Source organism: Eurypyga helias, unplaced genomic scaffold (genome assembly GCF_000690775.1).
Source record: "Eurypyga helias isolate BGI_N326 unplaced genomic scaffold, ASM69077v1 scaffold30626, whole genome shotgun sequence".
Classification (NCBI taxonomy): domain Eukaryota; kingdom Metazoa; phylum Chordata; class Aves; order Eurypygiformes; family Eurypygidae; genus Eurypyga; species Eurypyga helias.
Window position 1 is genome coordinate 14752 of NW_010256470.1, and position 19286 is coordinate 34037.

Sequence of the window (19286 nt, forward strand, 5' to 3'; positions counted from 1 at the left end):
GGATAGAAATGGGATTTTTTTGAGGGCATTCAACCTTCCAGGTAGTGAAAAGCTCAGGAAAAGGTGCCCTACTGCATTTCCTGAACATCAACAGGCTTTAGCTTAGACACGTTTTGTAAATGCAAGTTTGGTCCTAGAGAACCCTTTAAGGACGTCAGTTGTTCACCAGTCTCTGCTGTCAGTGCCAAATCAGTTGGAACAGCTTAATCCTAAAACCATGAAGATGGGAGAACATGATTCTCCTTGTTTGTATCTCTAGAAGACCACTTACACTCCAGGAAGGGGCTTTCCAAGTGACTGAGTTTTGCACCCACTTCATGCTGATGGAAAGAAACACGTGGTTTGGGGAGGGAGATGGGCCCGTGGCCCCTTAAAGTCCTTCCAGGCTTTTGCCTCACAGGCTTTGCCTCGCTCACCACTTGAAGGGCAGCAGCAGAGGCTGGACTGTCTACATCAAACCTTCACCCAGCTGACTACAGCTAAATCTAAATAAACTAGTTATACTAAATTCCAATTAGATCTCAAACTGTGACACTACAGAGACAGCTGCCACCTTACACGTGGGAGATGCTCCCAGCATGAAGTCACTGGGACCATAACACTTCCAGGACACTTAAGAGCTGTGCCTCAGGGTCAGGGTGCAGGAACCAAGCTCTCCCCCAGGCTTCAGCCTGGCAGACACCCTTTGGGGACCCCTAAAAATAAACCCAGAGAGCCAGGTCCCGCAGAGAGCTCTCAGCCATGCTTGCCGTAATAGCTGCTCATGAGCAATCAAAGGCCTGGGAGGTCAAGGAGGAAGCGGGGAATACCTTCCTCATCACCCTGACTGTATTCCTCCTTGTCCCAGTGTCCCAGTTTCAAGCCTTGACCTCCAACTTACTGGTTGAAATGGTATGACCTCACAGGATGGAACCAAAACTCTTCCAAGCAGAGAAAACACAAGATGGAGCGTGCCCACGTGCTGAACGCTCAGCTGCAGCCAGCATCTCAGTTCCACTTCCTGCAGCATCTCAGAGGGACCAGCCCCATCCCCAGCTCTCTCCTCGCAACAAACACTTCAGCAGCTGAACCAGAGACCTGCTCCTGCTGCGTTCTCTCAGCCCCGGCCGTCCCGTGTCTCTGCAAGCACACAGCTCAGAAGACTGACCCCTCTCTCAGAGGGGTGGAAGAAGGGGTTTAAAAAAATCTCTACTCACTGAAGGAACCACATTTTCTTTTTCTCTACTTCCTGAGCATGTTTTCTAAGCACTAGGTATCACAGGAAATACATGTTATCACTTCCTGTGGCCAAGTGGGGTTTTGATTTATTGTTGGTGGTTGGTTTTGGGTTTGTTTTTTTTTAGTGAGCTGTGCTTAATTCCTCCTAAGAGGAGACACATGCAGTTGTCTTCGGTACTGCTGTCGCTCTGGGTTCCCACCAGACAGAGGCATTTTCTTATCATCTTGACTGAGACGTTTCATGATCAGAGGGCCAGGATTCCAGCCACCAGATTCCTAGCATTCCTCAGAAACTGTCTCCCCAGCAGCTCCCTGATAGCCATGGCAGATCCTGCCCTGCTCTGTACAGCAAGACTAGGCACTTCGTTAGGCTCTGCAGCTCCCCTCAAGGCTAGGGGCTCTCAAACACTTTGCAGCACGTCACTACCGTGCAATTAAACCCTGCATTAAATTTAACCTGCTCCCTGATGCAGCTCACCCCATTTAAAGTGGTATTAAAAAAATAAAACAAACACCCACCCCAAACTTACTGCATTAGGTAGCAGAGAAAGCTCTTGGAGATGCTGGAACGACAACACTAGACACATAAAAGCATTAGAAATCTGCTTTCTAAACAGGAGGCAGGATTGTACTTCGTAAGTCTAAGCAGGACAGAGCAACACACACCTCTGAAGACAACTGTTGCTCTCAGAATTCTTATTTATTAAGAGCAGAAAGGAAAGTTTTATACATAAAAAAGTAAACAGTAAAATTTTCTTTTTATAGTCTTTCCACTGAAGAAAATTGAGAAATAAGTTGTCTTTTTAGATAACATTTATTTAAAAAAATAAAATTAATTGTCAAAGATACCACACTATTTTGCATGCTGGTCGTCCCTTCCGCTTGCAGAACCTTGCTCAATGCATTCTTCTTTAGCAAGAAACCCCTTTACCAGCAACGCAGAAGCAGAACCACCACATCAGTCTGGACTCAAACCTCACCAGCTGCTGCAAGCTACACGAGCTAGTGCGATATCTCTGTTTTTACCAGCTTAGATCTTTAGTAAATGAATTTCAAGTGGACACTAAACAAGTATTTCACTAAGAGATGATGAAATATTAAAATTAAAAGCAAGTCGTATTGCAGCTGTAATTATACTACGTTAGAAACTTCAGTTGTTGGGGATCCATTCACCATATATAGATTATTTTGTAATCAAGGTAATTACAAAGACAGAGCATTACTCCCTGCATGCTTTCCCGGGCTTTGAACCAACAGAGTTGACTACATGTAGAGTTGACTAGGGTGTACTTGGAATTCACGCTCTCAGGCAGGAGACTAGTTAAGGAGTGTTACTGATAACAAAGAAGAAGAGTTATATAACACTGTTTATTATAAATTATTTTGTTCTTATCTGCCTTTTGCCTTAGTCTCCTACATATCTTCACATCCGTTCACGCAGAAAACCAACTCTTTCTTCTTTCTCCTTTGGGGGACTCCCCGTTCACTGATGGTGATTAGAAGGTGTGGTGGAGGACTTGATTCGGAATACATGGATGTGCAGATGGGCAGCAATCTGATTGCACACACTGACACAGTATCGAAGCAAATCAAAGAGAGAAAAGATCTGCCAAGGGAAACAAAAATGACACACACTAAGAACTGTTTTCAGAGAGCGTAACACCACCTGCATACTTCAGAATAAAAGCACTGGGCTCTTCTTTTCATGAACTAATTATCACTTCTGTAGGAATAATCACTCAGCAAAGGGGGAGTTTCTAGGCACGCTGGACTTTCTTCCAGCTTTGTAAGAACACAGACTTAATTCTAGAGTCAGAGAGGGGAAAACAGTTAGGATACAGACCTATGAAATGCCCCATTAACTCTGAATGGTGATAACCCTACGTAAAATATCAATTTTATTTAAAAGGTTAACACTGCATTTTGGTAAATAACACTTAAGTGCTTGATGAGCCCATGGGACATCTTAAGACATTCTTTCCTAATGGGTGCTGCCTGTAATGACAGAAAGACGCGCTTTCAAAGGCCCACGACACGGGCACGGGCACACTACCATGCATAACACACTCCCGTGCTAACAAGACATCAACACAGATCTTAGACTGGAATATTTTGAAGCTTTGAGTATTTCCTACATCACTTTAAGATCGTTTAAACTACGCATCGAGGAAGCCATGTTTACCTCTGTTTGCATGAGCTCTGTTTAAAATCAGCTCAGGAAGGTGAGCTCCCAGTCCCCTCGCCCCGCAGGTGAGTCAGCGAGGCCCGGCCAGCCCAAACAGCACTAGAGAGGGGCACGCAAGCACTTGCGAGGACTGCGACAAGCAGAGTGAGCCCGTACTTACCAGGGCAATCCAGAGCACAATATACTCATCAATAAAGCTGTTAAAATACTGGTCCAGAAACAATAGCGCTGGGCCTATGAATGCTGTGTCGTGCAGGTGCATTTCGCTTTTGGTCATGTGTGCAACCTACGTTAGAAAAAAGGAAGGGTAAGAAATAAACATAGGCCAGCCAGGGCAGGGTGATTTCAGACCACACAGAGCCAAAAGCGTTACAGTTCAAGCCACATGACTGAGATACAGGGAGAACTGAGGCAGCAGCAGCAACACTGCTTGAAGCATGGAAGTCTACAGCTGTACCAGAGGCAAGCTTTGCAGAGAAGTGTCTTTTACTCAAAGAGTGTAGCTACAGGGGAAAAAAAGAAAGAACACATTTTCCAGCCTACAAACTCTTCCTCCTGCCAGAAACAAACCAGTAAGATAGAAGTAGACTGGTAAATTTTAAAGTTTAGCTGAGCCTGGAAACAAAAACTAGCAATTGCTAGATCTTCAGAGTGAAGACTTGGTGTTCCTCTCAGCCCACCTATTCTCTCCCAACCCCTAAGGGTCACCACCTCCCTCTGGTTACGGTTTGATTGATGACTGTGTCCTTCTGTGCCCAAGTGTGGCTTCCCACCCTCCCTCACGTGCACAGAGCTGTCCCACACCACATCCTCACTCTTCCCAGCGCAACCGCTGCCGTGACTGCGCAGGACACTGTCTTGGTATGAAATAAACTTGTCTTCCACTGTGAGTTATGCCCAGCTCTGACCCAGCTCACGTGGCAACGCAGGACTCACCCGCAGAACTGAGACGGCACCGGGCAGCTGCCGGTGAATCCCTCCCCCTGGGCAGCAGGGGCTCCTCTCCCGACAGCACTGCCATCTGGTCCCTGGTACAAACCTGTTAATCCTTCTAACCACTCCTTCTCTCGCATTGTTTAAGTTAAACCCTGAGCAACTGTCCAGCACCTCTGTCACCTCTCATTCTCCTACACTTTCCTACTCTCTGCCCCTGCATCTGGGGGGGTATCAGCCACCTCCACCTCAGCCCAGCTCATCACACACGCGCACAAACAGACTGCAAAACCAGCGAACGAACAGCTGGGAAAGGGGGAGAAACAGAACTTGGGCAATAGTACGCTGTCCTGGCACTGACTGTGTGGCCACGGCGTTAGCTTGAGGTTTACCACTCCCCTTGCAAACAGAAGGAAAAGGTCCCCAGCAACTTCAAGCTACTCAAAATAAAAAAAAAGCATAAACCTCTCTCCAGTACACAAACAGATGCAAGATCACCCATGGAACAACCAGAGAAATTTGAGATCTATGAAACATTTTACTGCAGAAACAAGAAGCTCCAAGGTTTGGGTGCACTTACCACTAGTTTATTTGTTATCTTGGCAGATACAAAACCAAAAGTAAGTATATATAAGCAGGGATGCCTTTCAAAGAGCTGCACAGCAGATTTCTTGTAAATCATTGCAGCTAGTGCGATCACTGACCCAATATGAAGAAAAGGTGACAGGACGCTCGTTCCCTACAGTGAGATTGAAGCATTAGGTTAACAAACACGTTGCAAAGACACCTCAACAAGCCAAACACCCATGGTCCACACCTGGGGGTTTCTGACTGAAATCACATTAAAAACATGGCTTTTTGCACATTGGTACTAACAGGAACAAAGCGTGGTGTAACCTGAGTGAGCATCAGCTGAGAATGTGGTTGAACCTTTCTCATGCCTGGGAAGAAAATCAGGTTTTAGGCAGCAAGAAGTGCACAGCTCTGATACTCCACAGACAGACAGTGGCTGACACTAACTGTGTCAGGAATACATTTTCCACTGAAAGGAAAATATTTCACATGTAGGAGGTGGTATGTCAAATCAAAACTAAAGCCATGGCTGAAAAGCCACAGAGGGCTGAAGAATGAAGCTACTAGGGGCTACTAGCAGAATGAAGTACTTACTGCTATAGTGGATCCATTTTTGCCAACTCCACCTGTGAAGATGACACCAAAGTAGTTTGTACAGGAGAATATGGTTCCTGCGACAGTACAGAGGGCTGGGAATATTTTCATCTGAATATTCAGTATTGGAATCTTAATGGAAGAGAGACATGAAGTTAAAATACACACAAGCAAACTACAATTGGGCTCGATATTTCTGGTGCACTCGAACACTCCACTTTCCAACACCACTTCTGCTTTTTTTCTCTATTATACGGCGATTTAAATTTCTACAAGGCACACAGAAATATGTATTTTTCCAGTAGCCCTTCCTTCAAGCCTCCCATAAAGCCTAACTCATCTTCAGTTACCTGAAAAGCGCCATCAAAAGCAGACAAGCAGACAGAAACCAAGAACCTGCTAGCTAAATCACCCAGCTCTCACATGGATGAGAAACGCATCAAGTCGTCTTTTCCAGCGCTGGTTGTAAAACTCACAGCAGCAGCACAAGGTCAAACTAGGCAAAGCAAGAGCCATTAGAGATGATTAAACAAAGCTCGTTAAGAAAATGGATACTACCTTGTGGGCAAGACAAGGGAAGCAAACAGAGGTCAGACAAGTCCCCTTGGAGTCAGTGAGCCTAGGAGAGCAAGCAGTGAGGTTTCTGAAGCAGTGAAAAATGAGCACAGGCAGCTTTGAAAGAAAAGGAGTAGGTCTCCTCATCTTTTAACAGGAGAGTTTTGAGCAGAACAGGAGAAACCAGAAGTGAAGAAAGCACCTTCCGGTACCTGAAGGGGCTACAAGGAAGCTGGGAGGGACTTTTTCCAAGGGCCTGTAGTGACAGGACAAGGGGTAACAGGTTTAAATTGAAAGTGGGGAGGTTTAGATTACATATCAAGAAGGAATTCTTCCCGGAGAGAGTGAGAAGCACTGGGACAGGTTGCCCAGAGAAGCTGTGGATGCCCCATCCCTGGAAGTGTCCAAGGCCAGGCTGGATGAGGCTTGGAGCAACCTGGTCTAGTGGAAGGTGTCCCTGCCCATGGCAGGGGGGTTGGAACTAGATGGTCTTTAAGGTCCCTTCCAACCCAAACCATCCTGTGATTCTATGATTTTCTGAGAGATAACAAAAAGAATCATGACAAGTAAACAAAAGGTATACACTGCCATGGACCAGAGTGCTCTGTTAACATTCATTCATGTTACAAAGCACAGGACTTCTGAAGGTCTTACAAAGGAGGGTACCTGTGCTGCCCTCTGCTTCAGTAACACTACTTTGGTATTTGAGGAACGGGGTGAGTTTGCTTTTCTACAGGGAGATGACGACAATGGCAAGCTTCATACAGGAGTCAAAAGACATTAAGCTTGACATTTTCCAAAACCAAGGGGAGCTTCTGGGGAAAAACACACCATGAACAACCACCTACTCCTAACACATCTGAGAACAATGCTTATGAAAGGCAGAAGGATGAGACCACACTGCTATAACATCCAGTTTGGCTAGTTATGCTTTAATACTCTCCTTTTTCCTTCCACAAATAGTTGCATCAGTGATAGGTATGACTGCACTGACCTGGCAGAAATAAATAATGGGAAACAAAGCTACATACAGAAATTTGGCAGAGGAAGGTCAAAGGAGAGGTATAAGAAGGCAGCACCTGCTAAACCGCTTTGCTTATAAAATGGAAACAGCAAGGCCAAAAGTTGGAAGCAGCAAAGGCAAGCAAATAGGGATCTTTTTTCCCTTTTTTCTCTGTGCTGAGTAAAGGGAAAAAGGGAGCTGTGCTCATACAAAATGGCACTGCAGCCCCTGACATTTTAAGAGGACACTCCAAGGGTGGCCACAAGACTTCCTTGTCGGGTATTCATTTATCACCGCCGTCCACACACTGACTCAGCCCTCTCTGGTAACTGGGTGGGTCTCACCCGACGTCAGGTGCATGCAGGACTCTACAAGACTGTGTCAGTGATGCAAAAATTTGGCTTGTGATACTTCTCTGCAGGTAAACTACGTTCTCTGTCAAACCCTTTGAAGTTGATGATGAGAGGCTGCACTGCACAGAAAGCTGGTGAATGCATCCTAGCGAAGACAGCATTCCAAATTTTGTCTGGGAAATGCATGTTAATGCAAACATGCATGTTAATGCATGTTAATGCAAACAAGCAGCAGCAGGCAAAGAATGGATTGATGAGTGCTTGATGGAGCCTAGATTAAAGCAAGTCCTGAATCATTTGTCAGAAAATTGGTGTCAGGCCTCCAGACCCATCAGAGTTTTGTGCAGCATGAACTGAGATTAAAACCAATGTGTGTATAACACTGGGAAACAGACAGGGAAAAGAGCATGGCTAAGGGCTCATGGAAGCAGCAGTGAAGAGCACGTCAGAGACTGTGTAAGTGGACACAGAGCTTTCCCTCGAGAAACTCTTCCTGGCTATCTCAGTCTCAAATACCACAACCAGCTGGGCAACTCAAGAGTCTGGGAGTCCTCCCAAGGCTGGGTCCCAGCTGTGGTTTAGAGCTGTGTGTACACACACTCCAGTCACATCTGCAAGAGGAATAACAACTCCTAGAGGACCAAAACGAAGCTTGCTTTATATTCATGAAGTGTTTAGGCTTTTAAAGATCACGTTGTGGAATAAGAGTCAAGCAATTGCAGCACTTTTCTCACTGCAAACAGAAAAACACACCTCTCTATAATCTATGCATCAAACAAGGTGCCCCTAAGCTTGCTCACTTTACTCATGTTTTCCACGGGCGGATCTCTGCTGCAGTCATACTCACCATCACCAGAAACTACCGAGCCCCAGGAGCCTCGCAGAACTGCACTTTAACACGCTTTAAGGAGAACCTGTGCTGACAGAAAGAAGGAAGCCAGCACAGGCACACTCCGTTCCAGGGAAAAAAGCAAGGTAATAAAAGCAGCAATTGAGAAAATACACATTCTGCATTAGCCTATTCAGACTGTTTTGGTTTTCGCATGTTAGCGTAAGAAAGTGGAATGTTGGAGTATACAACCACATTTCATCCCATCATTTTTACCCCCCCGAAAGAAACAAATAAAAAACACCAAACCACCAATTTTGCTGTCACACAGGATATTAAAGGATGGGGGGTGGGGGTGGGAGAGGGAGGAGGGGTTGTGTGATATGTTTTGCTCTGCAAGGAGTAAATAACATTTATCTCTAAATAAACACAAAATCTCACATGTTGAATGAAAGGAAAATTCCTAATTGTCATGGGAAACCTGATCAAGTTTGTTTTCTGTAGAAATGCCTCCATTAATCCAACACTGGACTTCAAAACAGTTTAATCTTTTGGGAGCTGACTTAGCCAAATGCTGCTGCAACCCAGAATTTCTAATAGATTTCAAGATTTTGTTGAAAAAGGTAATTTAATAGGTTATTTAAAAGGGTTATTTATTTAAGTATTAAATAACACAAGAGAATAATTTCTAAACTCACATAAACATCACTTTGCACTGAATTGTGCCAGGGGTTGCTGTGGCAGCAGTTTCCCTCCTTTTTAAAAAGGAGAAAAAGGAAACTGAGAAGACAAATTGGGAAATCCCTGTTCGTAAGGCAGAATAGCAGCTGCATGGGGAGGTTGGCCACACTAATCTCTCTGGAAAAGTTTGGCACCAGTAAGCTGACATGTAGCTTCACTCGTTTAGAATTAGTTCTACTCACACTCATTCTCCTTAGATGGTATTTACTTTGCAGTTTACATAATTAATTGGGGGTGTTGGGTTTTTTAAGCCTGAAAGCATAGGTAGCAAAATCAGGGTAGCCAAGGTTAGCTCCGTTCTCTACAGTGTTAGAGGGTTCATTTCTCTAGTTATATGAAGCAGATTAGAAATTCATCAATTTGGGGTGGTACATTTCAGTCATTTTTGACCATCTCTTGGCTTTATTGCAAATCAAGATTTCTTTATTGACCGTAAGAATTGTGTTTAATAAGATCGATACTCAGGAAAGAAAACCTTCCAGGAAATCAATGCTTTAGGTGTTACTTCCAGAAATTTACTTCTATTTATGTACGCGTGTATATGCTTTTCTCTGGACAATGCCATTTTGACAGCCTAGCATGGCTTCAGTAACGTAAATATAAGGTCAGCTTACGGCAGCCCATAAACTGCCAGCTGACCTGGTCTGGGCAGCCTACATATCATCTGCAGGATCTACATGCAGCCAGCCCATGACCTTAACTTGGATTCCTTAATTAGCATCATCCTTATTTTAAACAAAAGCAACCATTTTTTTTCTTCTCCCTTATAGGCAGTTGCTATATTCAGGCCAAGTTCTCTACTGCTGGTTACCAGCTGCTCTCCAGAAGTTTCCCCATACCCTCAATCCAATTTAGCACTGCTGATCTAGCTTGTTGCATGATATTCCTTCAAGTTTTGGCCAGCTCTCAGAGGAAGCTGGACGTCACTGAAGGTACATTTAAGTTTGTGCAACGTTTGATAGCTTTTCTACCTGCAAACACAAGATACACAATAATAGCTTGTTGAAATAACTCTGGTAAAACCAGAATGCACGTTACTGCCATGTGACCTACGCTCAAGAACATACGTTTCCATTTAAGAGGAAGAGTGAGACCTTCCCCTCCGAATTAAGCTGTGCTACTATATGCAGGTAGCTCTTCCAGGTGTCTACAAGAAAAGGATTAAATAAGAACATGAACAAAATTACCAGAGATTGCCAAAAAGGTGGTCCTCCAATCACTGCCAGTAAATGCATGAATATTATGAAGATTTGTACTTCAGTCACATCAATTCTGATTAGGTACAAAAAGCCAAAGAAAGCAAAATTATTCAAAGCAATTTCAGGTCAGTTATTTGCAAGCCCAGCAGCCCTCCTTTATCATGCACAGTATAAGTACTCCAAAATACTGAAAAAAACAAAGAGGCAAAATTTATAAAGAATTCTTTTTTTGTCAAAATTGAAGGGCCATGCTGTGCTACACTTTTTGTCCTGTTTCACAGTGCGATATAAATCCATTTTGTCAAAATAAACAGTTGGAACTCTTCACTGACCACTGCCAGCTAAAGAAATAAACACTCAGTTTTAACCTTGTCCACCAAAAAAAAGAATTCATTTCAGATGATAAGACTCAGGAAAGGTATTTTTAATCCCTATTATATTCCCCGCCCTATTTTTTAGTATGAATGTGCTCTCTGAATAGCATCCAACTTTAAAAAGAAACACGAATCCCCAAAGAGTTTATGCAAATGTGACCGGTACAGTCAGCTGCATGGCCAAGGATTACGCAATCCCGTCTCCAGCATGCTGCAGGAAAGGAAACCACTTCTGCGTCCAGCAGAGCTAGGTTTTGTAGAAGGCTGAGAAGGAAAGGCTTCTAGACACGGCATAGTCTAGAGGACTTTGCTTTAAAGAGCATGCAGAAGTCTTGGAGCTAGGCGAGAGAAACACCAGCTACTCACATCCATTCCAGAAACAGACGTAAAGAAAGCCCAAGTGAAACAAAGAGGATGGACTTGCTGGTGTGTTTTATGAAGCCACAACACCGTACCAAAACCAATCCTTCTAGTCCGTTTGGAATATTTATGGCACATTCTTCATCTCTTAATTCCACACTTCTACCTAAAAGACTCAAAACTGCTGAATACATGCTTTGCTGTACAAAAACACCGTTGATATTGCCAACTGCATGGGCATCAGGGAAAAATGGCTTGAGGGTGGGATTTTGTCTGCCTTCAGTGAGCTACAAGGCCACATAATTAAGTTTAATATCAGATCAGTGTGCTACCTCAAGTTCTCTCTACAGACTCTGTTCCCGTTTTGGAATGGAACTTCTCATTTGAGGGTCTCCACTCTGGCCAAAATATAGTTTTGTTTCGGCAGCAGATCAATAAGCACAAGGGATAACGATGGGGTTGCATCTAATTCGCACATAGAGCAGCCCCCAAGCACAAGAAAGCAGCGGGACAAGAGATTATTGGTGCAATCTCTTAACTTACTATGGATTCTCTAAATGCTGGCAGCTGCTTTTAGAAGGTGTCAAAAACACTGCATGCATCTCCCCCTTTCCATCAGCCAAGAGACCTCCCGAACAACTCCCTAAGAGCAGGACACGCACCTATGGAACAACCAGCAGAAGTGGTGCTGTGGACAGCAGGCAAACCACCACTGTTCCCTCCCAAAGCCAGAATAAGCAAGCAGTGGAGCCGCAGGAGGGGAGCAAGGGATGAAGAAGATGGGAGAGCAGCAATACCCAGGAACTAGCCACACTCAGCAACAATGGGAAACTTTGGCCAAAGTTGTCAGAGGAAGTCTAGAGAAAATTCCATTATGGCAGTAATTTCTGTAGTGACAGGACAAGGGGGAATGGGTTTAAACTGCAAGTGGGGAGGTTTAGATTAGATATCAGGAAGGAATTCTTCCCCCAGAGGGGGGGGAGCACTGGGACAGGTTGCCCAGAGAAGCTGTGGATGCCCCATCCCTGGGAGTGTCCAAGGCCAGGCTGGATGAGGCTTGGAGCAACCTGGGCTAGTGGAAGGTGTCCCTGCCCATGGCAGGGGGTTGGAACTGGATGATCTTTAAGGTCCATTCCAACCCAAACCATCCTGTGATTCTATGACAGTTTCCTTTAGATGCCTTTGCTTTGTAAAGTGTCTTTTCACTACACTAAGCATGGAGGTAGGAGATACACAGGAAATAACCGCAGGGGTCTTCCTATATTCTAGTTTGTTCAATAGCAATCCTGTAAGGCAATCAGAACTGACTTGGAGAAAAAAAAATAATTTCCATAGAGGGGAAAGAACATTCAAAAATTTTTAGTCCTCATACAAATAAATGGAACCATTGAGCTACCTTGCCAAAAAAAAAAAAAAAGTAGTAAAACCGCTCAGCCATGCAAGAAGAGATGCACAAAACATCTGATTAAATGCAAATTGCTTCCTCCTAGCTTTTGGAATCAGAATGGAAATGTGTCTAACCAAGGAAGGGCTGAAGCTGCTCCGTGAACACACACGGACTAAACAGGAACACAGTTCAGCCCGTTTCACTACTTCCATCACTGACCTAAAAGAATATAAAGCAAGTGAGAAAGTTCTCAGAAACAGTGACTAATGACTAATGTGAGTATCGCAACTTGATAGCTTTTCTTGGAAAATACAACAGGTTTCTTTTGGCAGCAGTAATCTTAATGCAAAATAAAATAAGGTCATACACTTCAAAAAAATTCCAGGTCATAAAGGACAAGGTATTCTGAAAGACAAACTCTTACACAAAACTGAGAGCCCAAGCAAATCCCTGGAAGCAGTGCCTGGGGTCACGTTAAGGAAACAGCATTATCTTCTTTACGCAGCCATGCTACCACCTTGGCTCCACTGCCTGTAGTTCCGCCCTCCCCAACTCAAATAAAAATGGCATCAGGCAGCTGGAAAAGGTTCAGCAATCAACTGCAAGTATATTTGGTTAAAATCTCCTCCCTGACTCACAATAACAATCTCACACTGCAGAACAAATATGAGTCTTAACTTCCATTCTACATAAGGAGAAGACTTTTAACACCAAAGGGCTCCTTAAGACATGAGACCAAGACATAAGACCAACAGAGGAGAAACGAAACACCTAAACTATCACCTGAATAAGCCTAAGTTCTTAATAGCAAGGATGAAAAAGGACTGGGAACACCCTATGCTCATTAACACCACTGTTAGATGACTCAAAGATGTGCTTGGCACCAGCAGAGTATAAGCCTGATGCTGGAATTATCCAGTGAATTTTTTCCAGGATGTCAATGGCCACTACTTTGAAATCTAAGAATACAGGAATCCAGACAGGCAGCTCCTCGAAGCTAGACCACAACAGGCAACGACATCTGGAAACAGAATCTGGGTGAGAGGGAAGAGAGGCACATTGTTCGTTTATTGATTTAACTTGAATTCAAGATTACTGTGCAACTACAGCATAAACTGGACTAAATCCATGATGCTGCTAAACACAGCTGTCATCCCAGCTTCCACTTTTTCCTCCCAAAACCCACTTGCTCAGTCCCACTTTTGCCCTTGGACCACCACTGCAGTCTCACGCCATCACCTGGATCAGGAAATTGGCTTAGCTAAAACAACCCAACTGAAAATAAGGAGGAGAAAGGCTCCTGTCCCAGTTTTGAGCTTCTCCATCTCACATGGCCTCAGGAAGGGTGCAAGCCCCAAGGGGAGGGCAGGGGAAGGCCTGCACTGCCTCTCCTGGCAGCCACAAAGCTGCGCCGCGTCAAAGCGCCTAGGGTCAAGGGAGTGAAAGGAGGAATAAATGGGAATGAGTTATGGCTTCCAAATGCAACACGAGTGGGCTGCTACCAACGTTCATGGAAGTCCTGAAGTGCCCTTAAAAGGTAACACAAAAAAGTGAAAGAATGTAGTCTGAGAACAAAGCAACAGTAGTTTTCCCAAGAAAGCCCCAGAGCAAAGGTAATGCTCAGCACTGCCTGGAAAGCGTTCACACGTCAGGCAATCTAGAGGACGTTCATTGCTACACTTTAATCATTAACTTGTGTTTATGAATTGCTTCAAGATAAAATGGGCTTGTAATAAAGAGACCCATAAACTGCCTCAGTTGCCGTACTGGTTTTAAACCCAGGTAGAGCTGGGAAGGTGCCTCAAAGTGGCGAGACCCAAGCAAGGCTGGGTGGGAAGCCTCTTGCCCAGCTCGGATGCAGACTGATGAAAACCTTTCTGTGCTACCCACACAGGCCGTCTGAGGGAAAACACCTGGGGCCTGCTTTAGTGGCTCGGGAAATGATGCGCAAAGCCGGGTGATAACGTTCCTGCTTCAGTATGACAGAAACAGCACTGGGGTTTTTGCTACACAAAGTCCCACCGCACACTGGAGCGCCTCTTCCTGTGGCACGGACCGTAGAAAACAAAGTGGGTGGTGGATCATTTATTGACTGGTAGTAGAAATGTATTTTCAGCTTCAATGCAAAAAGATGGGTGCCACGAGGAGAAAATAAGCCCACAGAGCATTCGGAAATCCAAAACGGGGAGAGGCCTTTGGTGCTGCAGACTCCCCATTTAGTAACACCAGCAGTACCATAAGCTGACACACAGGAAAGCAAAAACATTTCAAAGCAAGATGGGAATCAGCAGTTCAAAGTCTGACTATTTTCTCCTTGTGTTTGGGTTTAGTCACTCGTTTAAGTGCTACACTGCATATCCTAAGAAAAACAAACGGAAAGAGCTAGCAGCATGAATTCTGCAGCTCAAGTCAGGGGGTTTCTTACAGCCTCTTCACTCCGGTATTTTCAGCAATCACTAGAGCCACACTTCCCCTAACCTGACAGTTTCTTGCCTGATGTTTCCTGACAAATTGAGTCACGTCAGCATTGCCCAAACAGTTTGTGATCCCTAATAGCTATGAAATGGAGAAAATGAAACAAACCGTTTCCCCCAAGATGTGCCCACGCTACAGCAGGTGGACGTAGAGCTATTTTAACAGTTCCTCCACGGACACAAAGCAGTCTGGTTTATTTGAAGAAGTCCTCTTTGGAACTGGACTTTTTTTAGCTTCTAGAAAACAAACAGAAGACCCTGAATTGAGTTTTAAGATCACCAGGAACATCCAGGGAGAGAAACAAGGCACAAAGATCAGACACTGAAGATAAAGCAACAAAGAACCTAGACTCCATAGTTTAACAAACTAAAACACTGAGACAGAACACCTAATTGCAAGGCTGGGAAAAACATTGAAAATGACCCTGAAAACTACTGATTGTGCAGCGAACTGATGTTAGGAAAGAATAACGAACAGCAGCTCTGCAGAACTGAGGAGAGCAAGCAGGGACCAGGTCAAACACTGTCACCACTGCGCCAGCTACCCCTGAACAGGAATAGCTAGGTGGTGTGATTCAGGTGAAGCCAGGGAAGCACAGAAGCTGGGAATTTGTAAATCCACGTTTCAGCCCCTCGGTCCCTGTCTGCCTAAATTCACGAGGAGGCAGGATGCCCGCAGAGCTTCCCGGGGCTTGCTCCAGCTCCCGCAGCGAGACTGCACCCACTGCCACACGCTGACGCAATCTGTCCGGCCTCCTCATGCCAGCAAGAATGCAGATTACTTGCTCGTCTTCAAACTTACATTTCCTGACATATAGAATATTGTTAAGAACAGTATTATTTTAACATTTTATTTGCTATAGAAGTCTGAGTATTTTCCAGAGTCAACCATCTTAAACGCCTTCATTTGCAATTCCTCTAAACATTTGTGCTGAGCCGTATTCAAACTGCCCAATTCCGGCCTTTGAAAAGAGACCAAAAGGTGAGGTAAGACTTCAGAAGCAGAAGTCACATTCCAGCAGTGCCAGCACTGAGGGGTGACCCTGCAGAGCTGCAGGAAGAGGGAGGCTGGCCTGAAGCTCTTTAATGCAAAGTGTAAATGTGCAGAATTCTAGAGTAAACCTGCTTTAAAAAGGTTTTGGGAATCAAGTTCTTCTCCACCGTTTAAAGCCTTCAGGTTCTTTTATTTAAATTTCACCATAGGCTAAAGGCATAAGCAAACTTCACCAACAGGAATTTCTCCCCTTCTCAATGAACAAAGCGCCTTACTGCCCAGAACATGCAAGGACGAGGTTTATCTGTGCTGCAAGATGTGGAAGCTGTTCATCTCAGAGTTTGCCAGATCGTGTAGTGCTTTCAAGACAGAGCTGCATTATTATACTTTCTCACTACAAGTGTTTGTCACATGAAGCAGCTATCAGATGAAAAAGAATAGCACAAATACGTATTTCCTGTAGCTTAACCACCTCGGAAACGGTGCAATACTGAAATAAAAATCTGTACCATCTGACACTGTAAAATCAGTGTAAAAAGTTAGCTTTCTGTGTTCTGAGTGACTTCGAAGCAGCAACATCTTTACTTACTAGTTAAAACTAAAAATACAAGATGCCAGAAGGCATCTGAAACTACATATGCAAGAATTTAAGATGATGAGGAAGTCTATTCTGTAATTTGGTTAAAGTGAGCATGCACGAGGGGCCTTGTCACAAGCAAACACTTGGCTTTCTGTTATCAGAAGAAGAGTGACAAAATGCTCTGCCTGGCTCACCCACTACACACACCAGTCCAACCAACCACTGCATTTTTGTGTAAAACAAATTTCTTCACTGTCAAAGGCATCGTTCCCAGGGTGGAGACTGTAGGTGGGGTCTGCAGACTGACATCTCCCTCAGCTCCAGGTACCTGTGTGGAGGGTCAAACTCCCCCCTCTCCGCCATCAGATGACAATTTGTCCTTCTCCATTTTAAACAACTCATTTCTGTTATAGAATTGGGAGTTGCTTCCTCTCACATAACTGTCATTCCAGCGGGTGACTTGGGAAGTCTCTGAATGTTTCAGTACTACGGGACTTTTTAAATTTTTCTCCTTGCCTGACTTCTTGGGCAGCGTCATAACACTGTTATCACAATAGGCTAAAATGTTGATTAGGCTCTTCCTTCCTTCAAGTTATTGCTTGCTACATTGCCATTTCCCAGCCTTTCACAGACTGTCAAAGTATTTAAAAATTACATCATCTGAGTACCTTCAGAGCCCTTGGCCTGAACTGTCAGACGCAGCCCAGTGCGTGTGACACGCACCGTGATTTACCAGATTGCTGCTGCTGTCGCTTCTAAAGCGGAGCTGGTAATTAAAGACTCTTTCTAACATCAGCCTGACAGCAGAGATTGGGCTGAATCCATCACATGAAAAACCCAAAACAACAGCATAATTTGCATCCATGCAGTTAAGCAAAGGGTACGTAAACAAGCCACAAAAAAACTCCAAAAACCTGTTTTAAATAAAATCTGATGCAGTTCTAAGGATGCTTTTTGGTAACTGCCTTATACCCTCCAATATTTCAAGGGAGACTCCTGGCTAATAATCCAGCAATTATGAGAAAGGAACCCAACTTACTCACTTTTAATGATACTATTTGGGGGGGAGGGGGACGGGACGACACACACGACACCGAACCAGCCCACCTATACACACTGTATTAGAAAAAAAGCTGACAGGAGGAAGAGACAGTACCTTCTAAAGAGTAGTAATCCAGAGTGGAGAAGGATATATTTAGCACAGACATAAGGAAAAGCATTATGAAAATAAAGACAACCAGGAAATGAAGTTACTTAAAGATGAAACTACAAGAACAGGGAAGAGCCTACACAGATGAAATGGCCTAGTTCAAAACAGGCATTTTTAACCAGTAACTGGTGATGTTTAAGCTATTGCACACCTTACAGTTCCCTGAACTAGCCAAGCAATTCTTTTTTCTGGTGGAAAGGCATTTAAACAGCAACAACAAAAAAAACCCACCCACGCCCAAAAAAACCCTCTGCAACTTTGAAAGGCAGTTCCAACAGGATTATTGTACACCCACTTCCAGAGCTGCTTCCACAACTCCACTTATGTTTTAGGTGACCCCAGAACTGTGACAAAATAAGAAGAAATGCTTACAGCTAGTTTTTCTGCGTATCAGGCAGGCTTCCCCTTCGTGTTCAAGTGAAGTATGATGCTTAAACACATTTGTTTCCATTCCGATTGAATTTTTACTGCTCATACATACTTCGCAAATAATTTTTTCCCCACATATTAAAGCACTTGTGAAATACCCTTAGAAAGATGCTTTTCATATACCAGTTACTCTGTGCATGACAAAGGTGCTGTCTCTCCTTAGTCCATGCCATTGCTTGCCAGGCAGCATGAACATCGCTTTACCGTATAGTTCCAGAACCAGGGCCCCAGCGTTCCTGTGACAAGCTGTATTGCTATCGTACAGAGCATAGACTCCGTAACATCAAATCTACGTGTGAGGGAAAAGAAACATTTCAAAACATTTTCCTGAACACTTAAGTGGAGCCATTAAAAAAAAATAATTCTTCAGTCACAGCATAAAGGATAATGCAAACAGCTACTGTGCGGCATGAATTTCCAGGGTAGGTTACAGGAAGGGAATTAATGACCACAAAACTGAATTAACAACAATATCGTAACCCACAGAGTATTTTACACATCCAAAACTGCATTCAGAGCAGCTGTAATTTACAGCACCACTCCAGCTCATGAGTGAACACCATCACTGGTGTGTGCATGAGGAAACAAAATAAATTCCTTGCTTCAAGTCACAGCAAATAAAGCATAATCAAACAGAATTCAGGACTCATCTCCCCACGCAACACTGAATATATGAATTCTTCATCTAAAGATGCTACTGCATATTTTTTATGGAGCAGAAGCGCAGACGGCGCCTTCAGTTCGCCACCTCAAAGGGGAAGCCAGGAGCTGCACCTCCCTGCTCACGCAGCTCCGGGCTTCTTGGCCAATAAGGCTCAAAGTAGTCAAGTGAGCTCTGGATCCCTACTCAGTGGCAACCAAACTCTGTTCTGTAACATCTGTTTTTCACCTCTGACAAAAAGGCATGAAAAAATATGCTGTAGCCAAGTCACAACTACCACAAATACTCCTTATGGTAAAATGCAGATTTATAGCATTTTATAACTAAATTATTTTAAAATGTGATTAAACTAAAATTACATTAAACCATCTATTAAAAAAAAAAAACAACCACCCAAACCGGCAATAACAGATTCAGTCATGAGAGAGATCCTGTTTACTGCAGACTGCCACCCAGCAACATGTCAACCGACAAGGTGCGTCGGGGAAGCTCATTGTGATTATATGGATGGAGCTCCGGAAGCGCAGTGATGATACACAGATCCATGGCTGGTGAGAGGGCACAGCACACTTCAGTCCGATGAGCATTCTCGGTTCAGGTATCACAGCACATAGAATCACAGAATGATTTAGGT

The 19286-nt window shown here is 44.1% G+C and overlaps 1 protein-coding gene across 1 annotated transcript; it reads right to left on the reverse strand.

Moving 5' to 3' along the window:
- Window positions 1–1991: 1991 nt before the first annotated feature.
- CEPT1 (choline/ethanolamine phosphotransferase 1) lies at window positions 1992–18280 on the reverse strand (the record flags this gene model as incomplete). Its single annotated transcript, XM_010153681.1, has 5 exons — window positions 1992–2824; window positions 3564–3689; window positions 4917–5075; window positions 5504–5635; window positions 18196–18280. Coding segments are annotated over 5 exons (625 nt in total), but the record flags the coding sequence as incomplete, so codon positions are not given.
- Between the last annotated feature and the right edge of the window lie 1006 nt (window positions 18281–19286).